The 22907-nt window shown below is 49.9% G+C and overlaps 1 protein-coding gene across 1 annotated transcript in view; it reads left to right on the forward strand.

Annotated features, from left to right (window-relative positions):
* Positions 1–10631: 10631 nt before the first annotated feature.
* Positions 10632–22907, forward strand: part of LOC141147283 (kalirin-like) — a gene marked incomplete in the record, with an annotated part of 76859 nt that continues 64583 nt past the window's right edge. Inside the window, 1 exon segment of the mRNA XM_073634492.1 lies at positions 10632–10768. Within this exon segment, the coding sequence (XP_073490593.1) occupies positions 10741–10768 (28 nt within the window).

The following is a 22907-nucleotide window of genomic DNA, read 5'->3' on the forward strand; positions in this document are numbered from 1 at the left end:
CCATAGTTTATAATTGTCATGTGATCTGCTGCGATTGGTCACAGCGATCACATGGTACCGGCAGCAGGCCAGTATAGTGATCAGTCATTGTATGTGTCCGGTGGAAACAGCTGGTGACAGATGGCGCCGAAGCGGGAAGTGGTTAAATATGCTCCTCAATAGCCACAAGGGACAGAAATTAAAGGTTTGGGAAACAAATGCCTTTACAAGCCCAGATATTACCTTTTAAAAGTAGCGGTGACATCATCACTGTGCTGTACATAGCCTGCGCAGAGAGCAGAGCTGTGGGAGGGGCCCAACAGGCTCCACCCACTACAGAAAACTATAGAAGGGGCGGAGACTAGACCAGTCCCCCTGCACAAGGAGAGGGAGCAGAAGTGGGCGGTCTTTATTACAGGAAGTCTCACACCGGATCACTGCACAGATCTGGGAGAAATACACAAAGACCACTGAGATTCATGACCGATGGATTTATTATCCCAGAGATCCGCTGTAATGTACCCACAATGCACCTTTGTGTGCTCAGCAGGCGCGCAGTGGCGGTTCAGTCCGGGTCGGGTGATAAACCTTCCTGGGAATGTGCAGGTCGAAGTGTTGTCAGATCGGTGACGGCATATGTCAGCACCATTCTGTGCTCAGCGACTATACCGCAGATCCCCCATCCTCCTCACTGGGGGGGCATGGCCGGGTCACATGACACGATGGCGAGCATATAAATCCAGATCTCACTATGAGCTCCATTCACAACGAGAACATTCCAGGAAGAAGATACAAACTTTTCTACAATGTAACCATTCTTACATGAGTCCAATGAGATCGGACAATGACGGTCACATGACTAGAAGGAAAGTTTTGTTCCCTGACCACCACATTGGCCCCCTGAGTTGACTTCTAGCATGTTGGCAGACTTGTTCCAGTCAGCACTCGGGGGCTCTGGTCCTTGCCGCACACAGGGACCCCCAGTCCTTGCCACACACAGGGGACCCCCAGTCCTTGCCGCACACAGGGGACCCCCAGTCCTTGCCGCACACAGGGACCCCCAGTCCTTGCCGCACACAGGGGACCCCCAGTCCTTGCCGCACACAGGGGACCCCCAGTCCTTGCCGCACACAGGGGACCCCCAGTCCTTGCCGCACACAGGGACCCCCAGTCCTTGCCGCACACAGGGACCCCCAGTCCTTGCCGCACACAGGGGCCCCCAGTCCTTGTCGCACACAGGGGCCCCCAGTCCTTGTCGCACACAGGGGCCCCCAGTCCTTGTCGCACACAGGGGCCCCCAGTCCTTGTCGCACACAGGGGCCCCCAGTCCTTGTCGCACACAGGGGCCCCCAGTCCTTGTCGCACACAGGGGCCCCCAGTCCTTGTCGCACACAGCGACCCCCCCAGTCCTTGCCGCACACAGCGACCCCCCCCAGTCCTTGCCGCACACAGCGACCCCCCCCAGTCCTTGTCGCACACAGCGACCCCCCCCCAGTCCTTGCCGCACACAGCGACCCCCCCAGTCCTTGCCGCACACAGCGACCCCCCCAGTCCTTGCCGCACACAGGGGCCCCCCAGTCCTTGCCGCACACAGGGGCCCCCCAGTCCTTGCCGCACACAGGGGCCCCCCAGTCCTTGCCGCACACAGGGGCCCCCCAGTCCTTGCCGCACACAGGGGCCCCCCAGTCCTTGCCGCACACAGGGGCCCCCCAGTCCTTGCCGTACACAGGGGCCCCCCAGTCCTTGCCGCACTCAGCGACCCCCCCCCCAGTCCTTGCCGCACACAGGGGCCCCCAGTCCTTGCCGCACACAGGGGACCCCCAGTCCTTGCCGCACACAGGGGACCCCCAGTCCTTGCCGCACACAGGGGACCCCAAGCTGCCCCATCCAAACTCCTTCTGCAGGTCAGGCAAACAGCGTGGCCTTCTATTCTGATTGAAGGTTAAAGCGGAGTTCCACTCAAAAATGGAAGCTCCACTTATTAACCCCCCCTCCGGTGCCACATTTGGCACCTTTCGGGGGGGGGCGGGGGGGGAATAGTGGGTACCTCTTTTTGACAGGTACCTGCTCCCACTTCTGGGTGGTCACCCAGAAGTTTGCCCCCTTCCCCCGACACTTGGCCATTCACAAGACACAGCACGCTTCACGTATGAGCAATAGGGAACCTTCTATTAAAAGTCAGCAGCTACAGTATTTGTACCGGATTTGTAGCTGCTGATTTTTTTAGGTTTTTTTTTTCTGTCTGAAGGAGGCGGAGCTCCCCTTTAAGCCCGGGTTCACACCTATGCAGAAAAGCACTTCAGTCCATTTAACATGGATTGCTATGGGACATCACATCTATGCGTTTTTGTTTTTTTTTGTTTGTTTTTTTTTTTTCATTTTCAGCCGCAGCGTTTTTGGAAAGGGTCAGAAACTTTTTTTTTTTTGGTTCAATAGACTTCAATGGAAAAGCTGCAGTATTGTGTTTTGCCGCAATTTCAGTGTCCAATGAGAGTGGCCTTAGTGGTCATTGAGGTCGCGTCATTGGATATTGGCAGGGGTGGGATGGGGCAGAGCTTTGTCATGAAGCCGGGGTGAGAAACTAAATCAGAGAGGGTCCCAGAAGAGGCTTTCCTGGTAATATTGGGGGTTTTGTGGGGTCCACTCATAAGGCAACACTTTGTAAATTGACCCCATGAATTTCCACATAAGTAACTGTCGTATGTCCACAGAGCTAGTGACAGTTAAGAGACGGGCAATGCTTTTATAAGCTATGAGAAGCGGGGGAGGGGAAATGTGGTTGCATGGTTGTCGCTTGTGGCTTATTCAACTAAAATTTGAAGACAGAATTCCAGCTGACAATAATCATTTTCGATAGGTGGGGAAATCCTATAGAGACAAAATGAAGTGAGGAGGTAGCGTAGTCACACAGCCTGCGTCCCTGGAGGGTTCCTCCGAGTCGGAGTCCTCCTTTAATAAGGGGCATCCCATTACTGACAGTTGCTCGTGTTTTGCTTAGAAGGACCACTTTGCGTTATGAAGACGGAATGTCACCTAATCCTGCCAGGAACAATTGGTCGACAAACGTCGCGCTAATGATCGCACGGGATCGGATTCCGCGACAGCTGAGGTGACTGGTGGTGTCTCGTTCTGCGCCGGGAACATCTGCTGACCTCATTCTGAGACTCTGTTCTGTCCTGTCCCGACGTGCGTCTTCCCGGGCCGGCGTCACCTCTGCGCTTCCCCGGGACCGGATCGGGTTCTGTTTACATTAAAAGGAATGCGACCGGTGGAGGGTCAGATGTCGCAGAAGTGTGAGATGGAACCGCGCCAGGAATGTTCTAGAAGGAACGCCAACAACCATTTGTCTGCTGCCCTGTCATCAGATTTACGTTCCCTCAGATCATCCCCCTAATTATTATTATTATAATTCAGGATTTATTATTATTTTTAATATTATTATTTTTTAGGATTTTTTGCTATTATTAGTCAGGATTTATTATTATTATTATTATTATTATTATTATTATTATTATTATTATACAGGATTTATATATTATTATTTTTATTATTATTCTATGGTATTTTGAGGGCAGACAGTACAGTTAGCATACAATACAGGAGGAATCGGAGGACCCTGATCCTGAGAGCTTACAATCTATAGTCTCCAGACGTGAATTATAGGCCAATCATCGTGGTACTTCCCAGCAATAATCTGCTTTAGCAATTCTTTATCTTTTTTTTTTTTTTTTGTATATTATTTATTTTATTTTTATTTGTTATTACTTATTTTTATTATTTTTATTTTGTTGTTTTTATTTATTTTTTCATACTTATTAGTTTTATATTTTTTATTTTTTATTTTATTGTTGCTTATTTTTATTTATTAGTTTATATTCATATTTTTCATTTATTTTTCTCTTTAATATCTTTTTAGCAATTGCCCTTTCAGCGATGGGGCAATTTTCTCTATCTGTTGTTCCAGCATTCCAGCAGGCCTTTTGTTAAATGTGTGTGTGTGTGTGTGTGTGTGTGTATGTATGTATGTATATATATATATATGTATGTATATATGTGTATATATATATATATATATATATATATATATATATATATATATATATAAAACATGTCATGAAAGAAAGGCAAATATATATATATATACACACACACATAAATATATACAAAAAATATAAAACTAATGATAAGTATATATATATATATATATATTTTTTTTTTTTTTTTCATTACATGCCAGGGTCTCTGCACTTCTCTATGCAATGCAGGCAGATCATGGCTGGTGGGAGGAGCCGGCAGTGTGCTTCCTGCCACTTTGATAACATTTTCCCTTTTTTTTATACCTTTCTGATGTCATTCAGAGGAAAGGGGCCACAGAGGATGCTGAGAAGAGTCACGGGGCTCTTTACAGTTCATGAACATATCTGTCCCCTCTCTGTATAATTTAGATATAAAAATGTTCAAATGTAATCTAAACAAATCCTATATTATAATAAATATATATGAAAATATATAAAATCTCTAATATGTGAAGATCTCTATTTCCTGACTCTGGGGTTATGGGGACGTCGGGGGGATGGGGGGGAGGGGCAGCTGCTCTCATGATGATCCCCAATCCTTTGTTTTCCTTCGGATGGGATTTGGGGATTTTCCTGACATTTGTCCATGTTGGGGGTCACAAGGTGACATTGTAGTTGTTGGAGATCTTCCATTGTATACAATGTATCGTTCTGGATCCCCTCCTCTGTACATTCCAGCTGGGGGGAGGGGGAGGGGAGATAAAGATCTTCCTTTTCTTTGCTTTAGTTTACATTAATTACCATTTATTTTGTTTACATTTTTTTCTCATTTTACCTTTTGCACCTCAAAAACCATAAAAAATATTGAAACAAAAATGAAATCAACTTTCCCGCTATCACTTGCGGCTCCTCCTCTGAATCCCGATTATTTACTGACACAGGAAGTGAGGAAATTGAGGTCACCATCACAATAGTAAGGAAATGAGTCTCCACCATAGGAAATGAAGAAATGGGGGTCACCAGCACAAGAAGGAAGGAAATGGGGGGTCTCCCGCAGAGGAAATGGGGAAACAGAAGTCTGAAGCACGGGGAAACTGGAGTCACCAGCACAGGAAGTCAGAAAAGAGGGGTCACCAGCACAAGAAGTAAGGGAACGGGTCACCAGTACAGAAAGTGAGCAAATGGGGGGTCACTAGCATAGGAAGTGAGGAAACGGGTCACCAGCATGGGAAGTGAGGAACGGGGTGGTCACCAGAACAGGAAGTGAGAAATAGGGGGTCACTAGCACAGGAACTGAGCAATGGGGGGTCACCAATGCAGTGAAATGGGGGGTCACCAGCAGAGGAAGTGAGGAAATGGGGGGTTACCAGCACACAAAGTGAGGAAATGGGGGTCATCAGCACAGAAAGTGTGGAAATGGGGGTCACCAGCACAGGAAGTGAGGAAATGGGGGGGTCCCAGCAGACAAAGTGAGGAAATAGGGGCCATCAGCACAGGAAGTGAGGAAATGGGTCATTGGCACAGGAAATAGGGGGTCACCAGCATAGGAAGTGAGAAAATGGGGATTACCAGCACAGGAAGTGAGGAAACAAGGGTCATCAGCGCAGGAAGTGAAGAAATGGGGGTCATCAGCACAGGAAGTGAGGAACCAGGGGTCATTGGCACAGGAAATAGGGGTCACCAGCACAGGAAGTGAGGAAATGGGGATTACCAGAACAGGAAGTGAGGAAATGGGTCATCAGCACAGGAAGTGAGAAAACAGGGGTCTTAAGCACAGGAAGTAAGGAAATGGGGGTCCCCAACACAGTGAAATGGGGGTCACAGCACAGGAAGTGAGGAAATGGGGGTCATCAGCACAGTGAGTGAGGAAAAAGGGGTAATCGGCACAGGAAGTGAGGAAATGGGGATTACCAGAACCGGAAGTGAGGAAACGGGGGTCATCGGCACAGGAAGTGAGGAAACAGGTCATCAGCACAGGAAGTGTGGAAATGGGGGTTACCAGCACAGGTAGTGAAGAAATGTAGGGTCACTAGCATAGAAAGTGAGGAAATGGGGGTCATCAGCGTAGGAAGGGAGGAAATGGGGGTCATCATCACAGGAAGTGAGGAAATGGGGGTTACTTGCACAGGAAATGGGGAAATGGAGGGCACCATAGCAAGAAGTGAGGAAAGGGGGTCATCAGCACAGGGAGTGAGGAAACAGGGGTAATTGGCACAGGAAATAGGGGGTCACCAACACAGGAAGTGAGGAAATGGGGATTACCAGAACAGGAAGTGAGGAAACCGGGGTCATCAGCATAGGAAGGGAGGAAAGAGGTGATCACCAGAACAGGTAGTGAGGGAGTAGGGGTCAATAGCACAGGAAGTGAGAAAAGGGGGGGTCACCAGCACTGTACGTAGGGAAATGGGGGGTCACCATCCCAGGAAGTGAGGAAGCGGGGGTCATCAGCACAGGAGGTTGGGGTCACCATCCCAGGAAGTGAGGAAATGGGGGTCACCAGCACAGGAAGTGAGGAAATGGGGATTACCAGAACAGGCAGTGAGGAAACAGGGGTCATCGGCACAGGAAGTGAGGAAATGGGGGTTACCAGCACAGGAAGTGAAGAAATGTAGGGTCACTAGCATAGAAAGTGAGGAAATGGGGGTCATCAGCACAGGAAGTGAGGAAATGGGGGTCATCAGCACAGGAGGTGAGGAAATGGGGGTTACTTGCACAGGAAATGGGGACATGGAGGGCACCAGAGCCGGAAGTGAGGAAAGGGGGGTCACTATCACAGACAGGAATAAATATCTGATAACTATAATTATTATTCCAGCTATAAAAGTCTAAACACTTGGAGATTGGTTAGACGTTGATCTCTATTTGTTGATCACACAATAGATCTGTACAGTAGATACAATAGATCTGTACTAAACACAGAAGCCTTTTATGTGGATGTTTTCCTGGTTGGGGGTGTTCTGTTTGCAGCTGGTGACCCCGTATCCTCATCCATATACTGGACAGAGCTGTGGGGGTCACGCTGAGACTTCTGGTTCCCCCAGAATATCTCGCCCCCCTCCCCCATTGCGCTCACTTTCCTGAACGATTCTTTATTTGTTCCTGAGTGATTGGAGGATTTTCTGTTTGATCGGCACACCCGGCCCCTTTAATTAACCTCATTACCGGAGAAGAGCGAGGAATTAATTTGGCGTATTCCTCTCATTAGCGCTCACAATGAATCGCTGACGCTCTCGCAGAAATGGTTGAAATGAAATCATCCTGCAAATTGGTACGTGTGCGGAAAACCTTTTTGTCATTTTTTTTTTTTTCTTATTTGAACTTCTCATCCATCCGCGTTTACCGTTCCAGATTATTTCCTTTTCGGAGGAGAAGCCGGCGATGCAAGGAGGCCGCACGATCGCTGAATTGTACGAACGCAAAAATTCCAATTCAGGAATCTTCGTATGTGAAGGTAAACGCCGCAAATTCGCCGTTCTGTCACCAAACATTTCACAGGACTGCGCAGGAAATCAAATTGTCGCCACAAAAAAGCAATGCTTTTTATTTAAAAATGTTTTTTATTAATTGAAAACATGCGGTTGGGCGCGTTGCAGAAATGCGCTGCTGTTAACTAACAAAGGTACAAAAGTAACGATGGAACATCCACCATCCCTCCGAAAAATTAGGAAATGTCGAAACTCGTAGGAAATGACCCCCTCCCCCGGAGTTTAAGGCTGCGTTCTCTCCCAGTGCTTTATGAACGTGCGTTTTTTTTGCAGTACACATGTAGGGCTTCAAATGTGCCAAAGTAACTCATGGAGGTTTTTGGGCGTTGAGCTTTGTGCGTTTTTATAACTTTGTGTTTTGACGTGGAATAAAAATGTGCGTCTGCATTCCAAGCCTGAAGTGCCATTAACAATGAATGACATTGCAAGCGTGACGCACGTTTTTCACACATTTTGTTAATGCGAGCAAAAGCTCCGGTGTGATTCCCGATCAATAAAATCTCATATACTATTTACCATGTGCAAATTATTTCAGAAGTTTTTTTCCAATGTTTTAAATCCGTGGTCTCCAAACTGTGGCCTGTGGGGCCGGATGTGGCCCTTCGCTTGCCTTTATCTGGCCCTTGGGGCACTATTCCTCCCACTGACACTAATGATGGGGCACTATTCCTCCCACTGACACTAATGATGGGGCACGATTCTTTCCACTGATACCAATGATGGGGCACTATTCCTCCCACTGACACCAATGATGGGGCACTATTCCTCCCACTGACACCAATGATGGGGCACTATTCCTCCCACTGACACCAATGATGGGGCACTATTCCTCCCACTATGATGGGGCACTATTCCTCCCACTGACACCAATGATGGGGCACTATTCCTCCCACTGACACCAATGATGGGACACTATTCCTCCCACTGACACCAATGATGGGACACTATTCCTCCCACTGACACCAATGATGGGACACTATTCCTCCCACTGACACCAATGATGGGGCACTATTCCTCCCACTGACACCAATGATGGGGCACTATTCCTCCCACTGACACCAATGATGGGACACTATTCCTCCCACTGACACCAATGATGGGACACTATTCCTCCCACTGACACCAATGATGGGGCACTATTCCTCCCACTGACACCAATGATGGGGCACTATTCCTCCCACCGACACCAATGATGGGACACTATTCCTCCCACTGACACCAATGATGGGACACTATTCCTCCCACTGACACCAATGATGGGACACTATTCCTCCCAATGACACCAATGATGGGGCACTATTCCTTCCACTGATACCAATGATGGGGCACTATTCCTACCACTGATACCAATGATGGGGCACTATTCCTACCACTGATACCAATGATGGGACACTATTCCTCCCAATGATGGGACACTATTCCTCCCAATGATGGGACACTATTCCTCCCAATGATGGGACACTATTCCTCCCAATGATGGGACACTATTCCTCCCACTGACACCAATGATGGGGCACTATTCCTCCCACTGATACCAATGATGGGGCACTATTCCTTCCAGTGACATCAGTGATGGGGCACTATTCCTCCCAATGATGGGACACTATTCCTCCCACTGACACCAATGATGGGACACTATTCCTCCCACTGACACCAATGATGGGACACTATTCCTCCCACTGACACCAATGATGGGGTACTATTCCTCCCACTGACACCAATGATGGGACACTATTCCTCCCACTTGTACCAATGATGGGACACTATTCCTCCCACTGATACCAATGATGGGACACTATTCCTCCCACTGATACCAATGATGGGACACTATTCCTTCCACTGATACCAATGATGGGGCACTATTCCTTCCACTGATACCAATGATGGGGCACTATTCCTTCCACTGACACCAATGATGGGGCACTATTCCTTCCACTGACACCAATGATGGGGCACTATTCCTTCCACTGACACCAATGATGGAGCACTATTCCTTCCACTGACACCAATGATGGGGCACTATTCCTTCCACTGACACCAATGATGGAGCACTATTCCTTCCACTGACACCAATGATGGGGCACTATTCCTCCCACTGACACCAATGATGGGACACTATTCCTCCCACTGACACCAATGATTGTGTCCCTGATGTAATGGGGGAACCATGATGTAAGTGGGGACCCTGAAATTAGAAGGGACTCTGTTGGGAGACCCTCATGGAAGTGTGGACTCGGATGGGGTTTCTGATGTAAGGGGGAACTGTGATGGGCACTCTAATGTAATAGGGAACTCTGGTAGGGTCCTTGTTGTAAGGGGGAACTCTGATGGGGATCCTGAAATTAGGGGGGACTATGATGGGGCTCTTGATGTAAGGAGGGACACTGATGTAAAGGAAGACTATTGTAGGGAGGACTTTGATGTAAAGGGGACTCTGATGGGAACTCTCATGTAAAGGGGACACGTGACACAGACTTTGATTTAAGAAGGAACTCGTAGAATCCATTATGTAAGGAGAGAGTCTGAAGTGAGGGAGGGGGGGGGGGCTCTGATATAATGGAGGGTTTCTGATGTTATTTCAGTTAAATTATTAATTCATTTATAAAACAGATTATATTTTTCAAATATTCCAGGAAAAAAAAGTGTGACCCTCAGATGTTTCGGGACTTTTGGATTTACATTTTAGGAAATCCCTCAACAAATATTTGTAATTCACAGAAGAAGAAATCTGAATGTTTGTATATGTTACATTGGGACTCTCAACCCCCCCCACATTGGGACTCCACAACCCCCCCCCCCAATTGGGACTCCCCCCCCCCCCCCCCCCCCCCCCCGCACTTTGGGACTGTTACCCCCCCTCCACATTCTGGGGATCTGGGGGACAATTCTCCAGTTCTTATACCAGGTCGGTGCTCGGGGGGAATCCGGTATGATTTCTGTTTCTGCTGAACGTTCGTTCTTATTTCCCCTCCTCCATTGTAGGAGAGTCCTGTGACCCGATTTGCAGAGTCTCCCCTATGGAGCGTTTGTATTGTGATATAAATAACCCGGATTGCGGATTGGCCCCGCGGAGAGCCGTTCTCTCTCCCGCACACAGGTCTGTATTGTCGGCTCCGGGGAGTCCCGAGGGAGGGGGGTGGGGGGGGCCGGGGGTAGAATCGTCCGCCTTTCCTCTTCTCCATCACATTCAGCCCCTTCCGGAGTGAGAACATCTGTGAGCCGAGCTCTTCGGGGAGAACCGAACCAGTGTACCGCTGGAGATGATGGGGATCCGGAGCTATACACAAGGTTAGTGCCGGGGAGGGGGGGGGGGGCAAACGGTGCGATGTGCCCGACCATTAACCCTTTCCATCCCTGGGGCACTGGCACTGGCACATGATGGGGCCAGGCTCCTAGGGGCCCCCCAATCTACAGGACCCCCCTAAACTTCAGGGTCCCCCCAAACTACAGGGTCCCCCCCAAACTACAGCCCCCCCCCCAAACTACAGGTCCCCCCCTAAACTACAGGGTCCCCCCAAACTACAGGGTCCCAGCCTCTGCGGATTATAAATCCCTGACCTCTGTAGGGCCTCAGCCTTCTCCCAGCATCACCCTGCATGTCATTGGCTGCTGATAATCTAAAGGGGAACTCCACTCACAACAGTTCAGTGTTTGATGGACAGTTTCACAAATTAATCGTTTCTTCAATCTGCTAGTCTGTACACCCGCTGTGCCCATTATGAGGGGTTCCCACCATCCCTGTGCTGAGTTCCCGGGTCTGTACACCCGCTGTGCCCATTATGAGGGGTTCCCACCATCCCTGTGTTGAGTTCCCGGGTCTGTACACCCGCTGTGCCCATTATGAGGAGCTCCCACCATCCCTGTGCTGAGTTCCCGGGTCTGTACACCCGCTGTGCCCATTATGAGGGGTTCCCACCATCCCTGTGCTGAGTTCCCGGGTCTGTACACCCGCTGTGCCCATTATGAGGGGTTCCCACCATCCCTGTGCTGAGTTCCCGGATCTGTACACCCGCTGTGCCCATTATGAGGGGTTCTCACCATCCCTGTGCTGAGCTCCCGGGTCTGTACACCTGCTGTGCCCATTATGAGGGGTTCCCACCATCTCTGTGCTGAGTTCCCGGATCTGTACACCCGCTGTGCCCATTATGAGGGGTTCTCACCATCCCTGTGCTGAGTTCCCGGGTCTGTACACCCGCTGTGCCCATTATGAGGGGTTCCCACCATCCCTGTGCTGAGCTCCCGGGTCTGTACACCCGCTGTGCCCATTATGAGGGGTTCCCACCATCCCTGTGCTGAGTTCCCGGGTCTGTACACCCGCTGTGCCCATTATGAGGGGTTCCCAACATCCCTGTGCTGAGTTCCCGGATCTGTACACCCGCTGTGCCCATTATGAGGGGTTCTCACCATCCCTGTGCTGAGCTCCCGGGTCTGTACACCTGCTGTGCCCATTATGAGGGGTTCCCACCATCCCTGTGCTGAGTTCCCGGGTCTGTACACCCGCTGTGCCCATTATGAGGGGTTCCCACCATCCCTGTGCTGAGTTCTCAGGTTTGTACATCCGCTGTGCCCAAACTTCGAAAATTAATTAGGGGCTCATTCACTCCAGATGCTTTTGGATGGACTGGGTCTCTGTTCTTCTCTTTGCAATGCAGGCAGATCATGGATGGTGGGAGGGGCTGTACATAGCTTCCTGAAAACATCCCATCATCCTAAGAGCCCTCAGTCCTGATGCAAGTAGTGGGCGGGCTCTTGGGAGGAGTTATACAAATATTAAAATACCTTGATGGATGGGTGTCATTCTGGAGGAAGGGGTGTGCCTAGTCAGGCTGTATTTGCATAGGTAACGCCCACATCTAAAGCCGAGCCTCCATGATTGAAAGCATTAAATGAAAGGGGCGGGGCCTGGGGAGTAAAGAACTAGATAATGCTGGACGTCCTCCAGCCAGGAAAGGAGGCGGGGCTCTATCTGACCTGTGGCAGCTTCTAATGCACATTATGTGAAGCTCACAGTGTGCAGTGAAATCAGAGGAAGTCCAGGAGAGGAGCCGGTACACCTGTGGAAGGCTGAAGGGGAGGCCAGAGTTCTTCTTTAGCGCAGTTTGCGGTCATACAACGCGCCCGCCTCCATTCTTTGGAGGCGGATGCCCAGATGATGGCACTTTTTCCGGCGTGCAGCCATTGTTTTCCTCGGTAGGATTATAGCCGACCCTTTCATCTACGTCAATCTCGCCGCGGGCGCCCTGCGTGCTTCCCAAGGTTATCCGAAGAGCGCCGGCGCGCAGCCCCTTTAAGGGAATTATTCCGGAGAGCGTGCTGCCAGCGCATGAAAAACAACCTCCATTTGCTGAGCTTTTCATGTGCGTGGAAGCTGAAAGCGGTTGCCTTGGAAACGCAGCAGAAATGTGAAAATGACAAAGATTGAACAAAACACCAATTGAAAGGAAACACTGTGAGGGGAGCCGCGGCGGCGAGGGCGACGCTCCGTGACATTGAGCGCCAGATAAGCGATGTGGTCACTGCGCCATGGATACCGACTGGATCCGGTCAGCCTTGTGCTTAAAGGAGCCCTCGGCTGACCTTCGCCGCTCGGATAATTCAGCGTTTTTCTGTTGAGTCCGAGGATCCGACCGCGTCCGGCGATCAAGGTCACATACTGGGCCTTGAAAAAGTATTCATACCCCTCAAAACTTTCCACGTTCTGTCATGTTACAACCAAAAACATAAATGTATTTTATTGGGATTTTATGTGATAGACCAACACAAAGTGTCACATAATTGTGAAGTGGAAGGAAAATGATAAATGATACAAATAAATATGTGAAAAGTTTGGGGGGCATTTGTATTCAGCCCCCTTTACTCTGATACCGCTTAATAAAATCTAGTGGAACCAATTGCCTTCAGAAGTCACCTAATTAGTAAATAGAGTCCACCTGTGTGTCATTTAATCTCAGTATAAATATAGCTGTTCTGTGAAGCCCTCAGAGCTTTGTTAGAGAACCTTAGTGAACAAACAGCATCATGAAGGCCAAGGAACACACCAGACAGGTCAGGGATAAAGCTGTGAAGAAGTATAAAGCAGGGTTAGGTTATAAAAAAAAAATCTCCCAAGCTTTGAACATCTCACGGAGCTCTGTTCAATCCATCATCGGAAAATGGAAAGAGTATGGCACAACTGCAAACCTACCAAGACATGGCCGTCCACCTAAACTGACCGGCCGGGCAAGGAGAGCATTCATCAGAGAAGAGCCAAGAGGTCCATGGTAACTCTGGAGGAGCTGCAGAGATCCACAGCTCAGGTGGGAGAATCTGTCCACAGGACAACTATTAGTCGTGTTCTCCACAAATCTGCCCTTTATGGAAGAGTGACAAGAAGAAAGACATTGGTGAAAGAAAGTCATAAGAAGTCCTGTTTGTAGTTTGTGAGAAGCCATGTGGAGGACACAGCAAACATGTGGAAGAAGGTGATCTGGTCAGATGAGACCAAAATTGAAATTTGTGGCCTAAAAACAAAACACTATGTGTGGGGAAAACTAACACTGCACATCACCCTGAACACACCATCCCCACCGTGAAACATGGTGGTGGCAGCATCATGTGGTGGGGATGGTTTTCTTCAGCAGGGACAGGGAAGCTGGTCAGAGTTGATGGGAAGATGGATGGAGACAAATACAGGAAAATCTTAGAAGAAAACCTGTTAGAGTCTGCAAAAGACTTGAGACCGGGGCGGAGGTTCACCTTCCAGCAGGACAACGACCCGAAACATCCAGCCAGAGCTACAATGGAATGGTTTAGATCAAAGCATATTCATGTGTTAGAATGACCCAGTCACAGTCCAGACCTAAATCACATTGAGAATCTGTGACAAGACTTGAAAATTGCTGATCACAGACGCTCTCCATCCAATCTGACAGAGCTTGAGATATTTTACAAAGAAGAATGGGCAGAAATGTCCCTCTCTAGATGTGCAAAGCTGGTAGAGACATCCCCAAAAAGACTTGTAGAGAAAGGGGGTTCTACAAAGTATTAACTCCGGGGGCGCCATACAAATGACCCCCCCCCACACTTTTCACATATTTATTTGTATCATTTATCATTATCCTTCCACTTCACAATTATGTGACACTTTGTGTTGGTCCATCACATAAAATCCCAATAAAATACATTTATGTTTTAGTTATAACGTGACAAAATGTGGGGAATTTCAAGGGGTGTGAATACTTTTTCTAGATACTGCACCTGCCCAATCGGAGGCTCCAATCCTGTGCTGGCACTGCCATTGCCTGGCTACCAGGCACTCTGCCCCAAAAATGTCACCATGGGGTCACATGACAGCTCCAGTGCAGAACGAGAAATGCACGTTAAGAAAAAATGTATTCTGCACTTTTTGAAAAAAACTATTATAATAATAATAATAATAATAATAATAAAAAAAAGAAAGCAAATGAAAACTGGGGAATCCGCTACATGAAAATAGACAAAGTATCTGTTAATGATTTCTGTATAGAAATAATGTATCACTTCTACATCCCCAAAGTATCCACACGATCCATCCACTCACATATATAGTGAACGTTCTATGGAACAATGTACCATCTGCAGAGAATGTGCATAGGGAGGTGGGCGGAGCTCTGACCCCATCCAGCTTTGTGGTGGGCGGAGCTCTGACCCCATCCAGCTTTGTGGTGGGCGGAGCTCTTCAACTTTGTGGTGGGCGGAGCTTCTGACACCATCCACCATTGTGGTGGGTGGAGCTTGTTGCTTGTCAGGGCCCTCCTGATTCCTCCTGTATTGTATTGTATTGTAACTGGACTGTTTTCCCTCATTTCGTAAAAAGCCACACAAGCTGTTGGCACTATAATATAATATAATCCTGTATAATAATAGTAGGTGGAGCTCTGACTCCATCCAGCTTTGTGGTGGGTGGAGCTCTTCCTCCAGCTTTGTGGTGGGTGGAGCTCTTCCTCCAGCTTGGTGGTGGGCGGAGCTCTTCCTCCAGCTTGGTGGTGGGCGGAGCTCTTCCTCCAGCTTGGTGGTGGGCGGAGCTCTTTCTCCAGCTTGGTGGTGGGGGGAGCTCTTTCTCCAGTCTTCCTCCAGCTTGGTGGTGGGCGGAGCTCTTCCTCCAGCTTGGTGGTGGGCGGAGCTCTTCCTCCAGGTTTATAGTGGGCGGAGCTCTTCAGGCAGGTTTATAGTGGGCGGAGCTCTAAAGGCAGGTTTGTAGTGGTTGATGGTGCTCTGAGAGCTCAAGTAGCTGCTTCAATGGTTCAGCCTGCTCGACCAATCCGTGAGCTCCCCATATTTCTGATGTTTTTGGGAAAAGCTGAACTCCTCTAATATATAAATTATGGTATTTCTTCATTATAAATTTTTTTTTTTTTTTTTTTTTTTTTTTTTTTTTATACAGAACTATTGTAAGTATTGGAAAGTGATCTGCTATCACCATCTTGTAGTCCCTGTCCAGCAGAGCTCAGACTGCGGGAGGGAGAAGCAGCACAAGGAGCCAATCATTTGTGCTACAGTGCTCATGTTCCAACAAGGAACACACTGATAGGAGGAGAGAGCAGAGAAATGGGCTCTTCAGTCTTCCGCTGCTCCATTCACCGTCCAGTTACAGGTTGCGGTTGAAGAGGTGACCAGGCTGTGTTGAGTAACTGCAGCAGAGGAAAGTCAGGTCACCAACCTGGCTCCACTGTCTGGCAGGGCTGTGTAACTGAAAGGGCTGGATGGACAGAATTCCTCTTTCGCCTGTCGCTTCACATAGAGGGGATCTGTTCTGAGAAACGAGGACGTCGGTACCCGAGCCGTGTGCAAGAGGGCACTCCACCCCTAATGACCTCCTATTGGTTGCTGGACACGGCTGTGCTTCTAGTTCTGGAGGGGGTGGGATTAGACCCCCTGTCAGGTTTTATTGCTGTCTGTGTCTCAGTCAGGGAGATTTGCCCTTTCTGTTTCCCCTGTTCACTATCATTATTATTGAAGGTAAAAAAATAAATCCCAAATTTTGGGCTGTCACCAGAACAGCAATAGAGGCAAGGCCATCTTAATGCATGGGCACCCCCCGGCACTGCCCAGGGGGCCCCAAGTTTATGGGGGCCCAATGATAATTGCCTTACACCAGATTTGCCAACTGTCCCGGATTTGCCGGGACAGTCACGATCCCAGAATGACCCAAGCAGCATCCCGGAACCTGTACTGTGCTGTCTTGATCCCAGTATTGTGCCCTCCCCTCCCCCCCCCCTTTTATTGAAAGTACTAATAATAATATATGTTTAATTTTATCAGCTATTTATACTTTAATTCTTGAGAGTAGGTGTGTAAATTGGGGCAGGCTGGTAGGGGCCCCCAGGGCATTACTTTGCCCAGGGGCCCATGATGATATTATGACAGCCCTGAATATAGAGGTTGGGGGCGGAGCTGGGAACTCAGGAGCAGGTAGTCCAAGAATGGTGGGAAATCTGCTCAGAGAGACTCACTTCTTCTGTTGGAGTGTGGGAACCCCTCACTGAGATCGATGTGGGCGGAGCTGGGAATGCAATAGCAGCTGGTGCCAGATGAGTGGGCATCCTTTTTTAAGGAGTCTCGCTTTTACTGTTGAAGTGTGGGGACCGCTCATATCCATATGGTGGGTGGGCGGAGCCGGGGACTCAGGAGCAGCTCGTATCAGGGGGGGATCCACATAAGGAGTCTCACTTCTGCTGTTGGAGGGTGGCGACACCCCAGGTCCTTTATGGTAGATGGGTGGAGCCGGGAGCTCTGAAGCAGGTAGTTCCAGAGAGGGGGTGGGAGATCTGCCCAATGAGTCTCACTTCTATTGTTGAAGTGTCTGGGCCCCTCATGTCTAGGCGGGGGCAGGTGGCAGGTGGGCGGAGCTGGGAACTCGGAAGCAGCTATTGTCAGAGGGGGTGGGCAATCCACCCAAGAAGTCTCACTTCTACTGTTGCAATGTGAGTTCTCCTCAGATCAATATAGGTGGTGGGCGGAGCTGGGAACTCAGGAGCTGATAGGCTCGGAGAGATGGGAGATTCCTTTAAGCTCCATTCACAACTGACCGTTTCACATTTTTGCGAGTGTTCAGGAAACACGTGAAAAGCGCGCGTTGCGCTTGCAGTTTCAATAATTGGGTCCCCCGAATGCGACAAGCAGATAAATGTTTTCTGCATGACAACACGCAACCAATGCGTCGAAATGTGCGATCAAAAAAATGTACGACGCTCAAAAGGCTACACGAGCTACTTTGTCGCACGCGGGGCGGCTCGTTAGAACAAATAGGTTGCGTCATCAGCGCAGCCCATGAACACGTCGCAATTTTGCGCACGAAAATCTCAAAGCGCCGAGGCGTGAGCGGGATCCTTCCGATGAGATCTGACTGTAAAGGAAATGATACATCACCCCTACACAGCACATTTCCTGCGCCTTCCGGATTGTTCTCTCCGTCCGCAGCGAGCGCGTCCCCGCGCGCCCCTCCATCTGTCAGCCTTAATCTCACGCAATGAATGCAAAGCCTCCACGCGGCGCGCCGCACTCGCACATTAAGATGCATTAAGATTTTCTAATTCTTTTGTGCGGAGAATGCTGATGAGGATTTGCGTGGGCGGGCGTCCCTCTGTTCTCGAGTCGCCGGGCGTCCGCTTTACATGCTGAATTGTGATGACGCCGGGGGCAACAGGAGACCCCCCCCCCCCATCCCTCGGGGTGAATCCATCCTCATCCCAGGAGAAAAGGCTTATGGAATATTACCGCGCCCAGGCGGATTATTGTCGCGCGTCTGCGCCATTTTGTGCCCCGGGAAGCCCGTCTTAATCCCCAAATTGAAAACGGAGCGCGCCGCCATTGTGCGGCTGGCAAGGACGTGTTTGTCTTCCCGCGGGGAGGGAATTATTGTCTCTGTAATGCCAACATATTGAAATTATTTTATTTTTCATTGAGGGGATCATTCACATCCTTCCAGCGTGGTGCATTGGGGGAGTACTTTGTTTAGGCTGAGATAATGTCATCAGTCTGCTGCAGGCGGGAGGGAGCATTTCCTCAGTCTCCCCTCCTCCAGTGATCAGACTGTACATTGTAACTTTGTAGAAGGAGGAGGAAGCATTTCCTCGGTCTCCCCTCCCCCAGTGATCAGACTGTACATTGTAACTTTGTAGAAGGAGGAGGAGTTATTTCCTCAGTCTCCCCTCCCCCCAGTGATCAGACTGTACATTGTAACGTTGTAGAAGGTCACAAGGTGAGGGACTGCAGCAGGGGCTGATCTGTGTCAGACATTTATGATCGTGTCATCTTTGAGCTGGCATCTCAGTCCAGGAAGTAAAGAGACCCTGGATGATGCCTGAACAAAGATGGCGCCACCCTTCTGGAGAGGAAAGCAGATTAAGGTATTGTCGGGGGGGGGGGGGGGGGGTCCTTTGATCTCTATAAGAGGTAATGAATACCTGGAAGGGGGGGACGGGGCGTTGACACATTACTCGACATCCATGGAAGTAACACGGAGTATTACTATATACTTCAAGCCCGTATCCAGCAGTGAGCTCTGCACAGGGCGTCCCCTCCCCCGCCATGTTGCGGCCCTGGTCTGGGAAGGAAGGTCTCCTGGGAAGGAGTCCAGGAAGAGGCCGGCCCCGTCCATTGTGTCCCGAGGCCGTCAATGAGGCCAATTCACTTTCTCCTCTGTCCGCGTCGCGACCTTCCCGCCCTTCGCGTTAAAGGGACGGCGAACCTGAAATACAGCCAGGCCCAGGATGATCAGATTTTTACTATTTTAACCGTGTTGTTGGGTTTCATCTGGGGGGGGGCCTCATCTTCTGCTGAGGACGCTGCGCCACACTGATAACTAGATATAGGGGGAGCCGCCCACAGTGATGGTCTAGATATAGGGGGAGCCGCCCACAGTGATGGTCTAGATATAGGGGGAGCCGCCCACAGTGATGGTCTAGATATAGGGGGAGCCACCCACAGTGATGGTCTAGAGATCTAGGAGGAGCCGCCCACAGTGATGGTCTAGATCTAGGAGGAGCCGCCCACAGTGATGGTCTAGATCTAGGAGGAGCCACCCACAGTGATGGTCTAGATCTAGGAGGAGCCACCCACAGTGATGGTCTAGAGATCTAGGTGGAGCCGCCCACAGTGATGGTCTAGAGATCTAGGAGGAGCCGCCCACAGTGATGGTCTAGATCTAGGAGGAGCCGCCCACAGTGATGGTCTAGATCTAGGAGGAGCCGCCCACAGTGATGGTCTAGATCTAGGTGGAGCCGCCCACAGTGATGGTCTAGATCTAGGTGGAGCCGCCCACAGTGATGGTCTAGATCTAGGTGGAGCCGCCCACAGTGATGGTCTAGATCTAGGTGGAGCCGCCCACAGTGATGGTCTAGATCTAGGTGGAGCCGCCCACAGTGATGGTCTAGATCTAGGTGGAGCCGCCCACAGTGATGGTCTAGATATAGGTGGAGCCGCCCACAGTGATGGTCTAGATATAGGTGGAGCCGCCCACAGTGATGGTCTAGATATACCTGGAGCCACCCACAGTGATGGTCTAGATATAGCTGGAGCCACCCACAGTGATGGTCTAGATCTAAGAGGAGCCGCCCACAGTGATGGTCTAGATCAGTGATGGCGAACCTTGGCATCCCAGATGTTTTGGAACTACATTTCCCATGTTGCTCATTCATAGTAGTTTCAAAACATCTGGGGTGCCAAGGTTTGCCATTACTGGTCTAGATCTAGGAGGAGCCGCCCACAGAGATGGTCTAGATCTAGGAGGAGCCGCCCACAGAGATGGTCTAGATCTAGGAGGAGCCGCCCACAGTGATGGTCTAGATCTAGGAGGACCGCCCACAGTGATGGTCTAGATCTAGGAGGAGCTGCCCACAGTGATGGTCTAGATCTAGGAGGAGCCGCCCACAGAGATGGTCTAGATCTAGGAGGAGCCGCCCACAGAGATGGTCTAGATCTAGGAGGAGTCGCCCACAGAGATGGTCTAGATCTAGGAGGAGCCGCCCACAGAGATGGTCTGGATCTAGGAGGAGCCGCCCACAGAGATGGTCTAGATCTAGGAGGAGCTGCCCACAGTGACCTTGTAGACTAGGGGTCCCTAAACTTTCTAAACAGTTTACTGTGCTTCAGAATTTAGGGGGGCGTACTGTGGCCTTTGGAAGTAGAAAAGTTCCAGACGTCAGTGGAGAAAAAAGTGGGAGGCATAGTGCCCCATCATTGGTATCAGTGGGAGGCATAGTGCCCCATCATTGGTATCAGTGGGAGGCATAGTGCCCCATCATTGGGGTCAGTGGGAGGAATAGTGTCCCATCATTTGGGGTCAGTGGGAGGAATAGTGCCCCATCATTGGGGTCAGTGGGAGGAATAGTGCCCCATCATTGGGGTCAGTGGGAGGAAGGGTGTCCCATCATTGGGGTCAGCGGGAGGAAGGGTGTCCCATCATTGGGGTCAGCGGGAGGAAGGGTGTCCCATCATTGGGGTCAGCGGGAGGAAGGGTGTCCCATCATTGGGGTCAGCGGGAGGAAGGGTGTCCCATCATTGGGGTCAGCGGGAGGAAGGGTGTCCCATCATTGGGGTCAGCGGGAGGAAGGGTGTCCCATCATTGGGGTCAGTGGGAGGAATAGTGCCCCATCATTGGGGTCAGCGGGAGGAATAGTGCCCCATCATTGGGGTCAGCGGGAGGAATAGTGCCCCATCATTGGTGTCAGCGGGAGGAATAGTGCCCCAAGGGCCAGATAAAAGCAGGTAAAGGACCACAGTTTAGAGACCGCTGTTCTAGATATAGGTGAAGCCTTGAACAGGTTTCTTGCACAGTGATGAGATTTTCCTGGGACAATTTGTGGATTAGGTTAATACCGAAATCGGGCTTGCAGGGGGGTGTGGCCACTGTATGAAGATGGGGAGGGATTTAGATTGGCTTACAGGAAGATCAGAGCTACATGTGGGTGTTACTAATGTAATATTAGTTGTCCAGAAAGGAGGCGGGGCAGTGACACGGGGTCTGCAAGCTTTAGTCCAGTGATGGCGAACCTTGGCACCCCAGATGTTTTGGAACTACTTTTCCCATGATGCTCATGCGCTCTGCAGTGTAGTTGAGCATCATGGGAAATGTAGTTCTAAAACATCTGGGGTGCCAAGGTTCGCCATCATTGCTTTAGTCAGTGCTGCCCCCCCTCTTCGGTAATACAAGTGTGAGATTCATCTGTTCCATGGACAGTGTGGCTGGAGTTGTGCTTTAAGTATCACAGACCCCCAATTATTGTGTACACCCCCCCCCCACCATGAGATATACAACGGATTACATAAACCAGCTGCTCCATCTAATAAAATCTGATTCTGAGTGCGGCGTCAAGCTCTAATCGTCTGACACAAGTGTCATTAATTAATGACTTCTCTCCGAAACTTGTGTTTAATTGCACTCTGTGCAGCATGGCGTCCCCCCACCGCGCCGCCGAGATCACCGCGCTCTCATCACACCCCGGAGGGAAATAGAGATGCCAGAAGACTCTGCGCTCTTATGTAATGCAGTTCTCACACACCATTACTATACATTTATATAGCTCTGACATATACCTCAGTGCTGTACAGTCTCTGTACCAGAGGAGCTTACACTCTAATGTCCCCTCCCCCCACAGTCACATCAGTCTCTGTACCAGAGGAGCTTACACTCTAATGTCCCCTCCCCCCACAGTCACATCAGTCTCTGTACCAGAGGAGCTTACACTCTAATGTCCCCTCCCCCCACAGTCACATCAGTCTCTGTACCAGAGGAGCTTACACTCTAATGTCCCCTCCCCCACAGTCACATCAGTCTCTGTACAGAGGAGCTTACACTCTAATGTCCCCTCCCCCCCACAGTCACATCAGTCTCTGTACCAGAGGAGCTTACACTCTAATGTCCCCTCCCCCACAGTCACATCAGTCTCTGTACAGAGGAGCTTACACTCTAATGTCCCCTCCCCCCACAGTCACATCAGTCTCTGTACCAGAGGAGCTTACACTCTAATGTCCCCTCCCCCCCACAGTCACATCAGTCTCTGTACCAGAGGAGCTTACACTCTAATGTCCCCTCCCCCACAGTCACACACTATTATTATTATTATACATTTATATATCTCTGACATATAACGCAGTGCTGTACATAGAACACTGAGCCAGTCACATCAGTCTCTGCACCAGAGGAGCTTACACTCTAATGTCCCCTCCCCCACAGTCACATCAGTCTCTATACAGAGGAGCTTACACTCTAATGTCCCCTCCCCCCACAGTCACATCAGTCTCTGTACAGAGGAGCTTACACTCGAATGTCCCCTCCCCCACAGTCACATCAGTCTCTGTACAGAGGAGCTTACACTCTAATGTCCCCTCCCCCCACAGTCACATCAGTCTCTATACAGAGGAGCTTACACTCTAATGTCCCCTCCCCCACAGTCACATCAGTCTCTGT

The sequence above is a fragment of the Aquarana catesbeiana genome, linkage group LG06 (genome assembly GCF_042186555.1).
Source record: "Aquarana catesbeiana isolate 2022-GZ linkage group LG06, ASM4218655v1, whole genome shotgun sequence".
Lineage (NCBI taxonomy): Eukaryota > Metazoa > Chordata > Amphibia > Anura > Ranidae > Aquarana > Aquarana catesbeiana.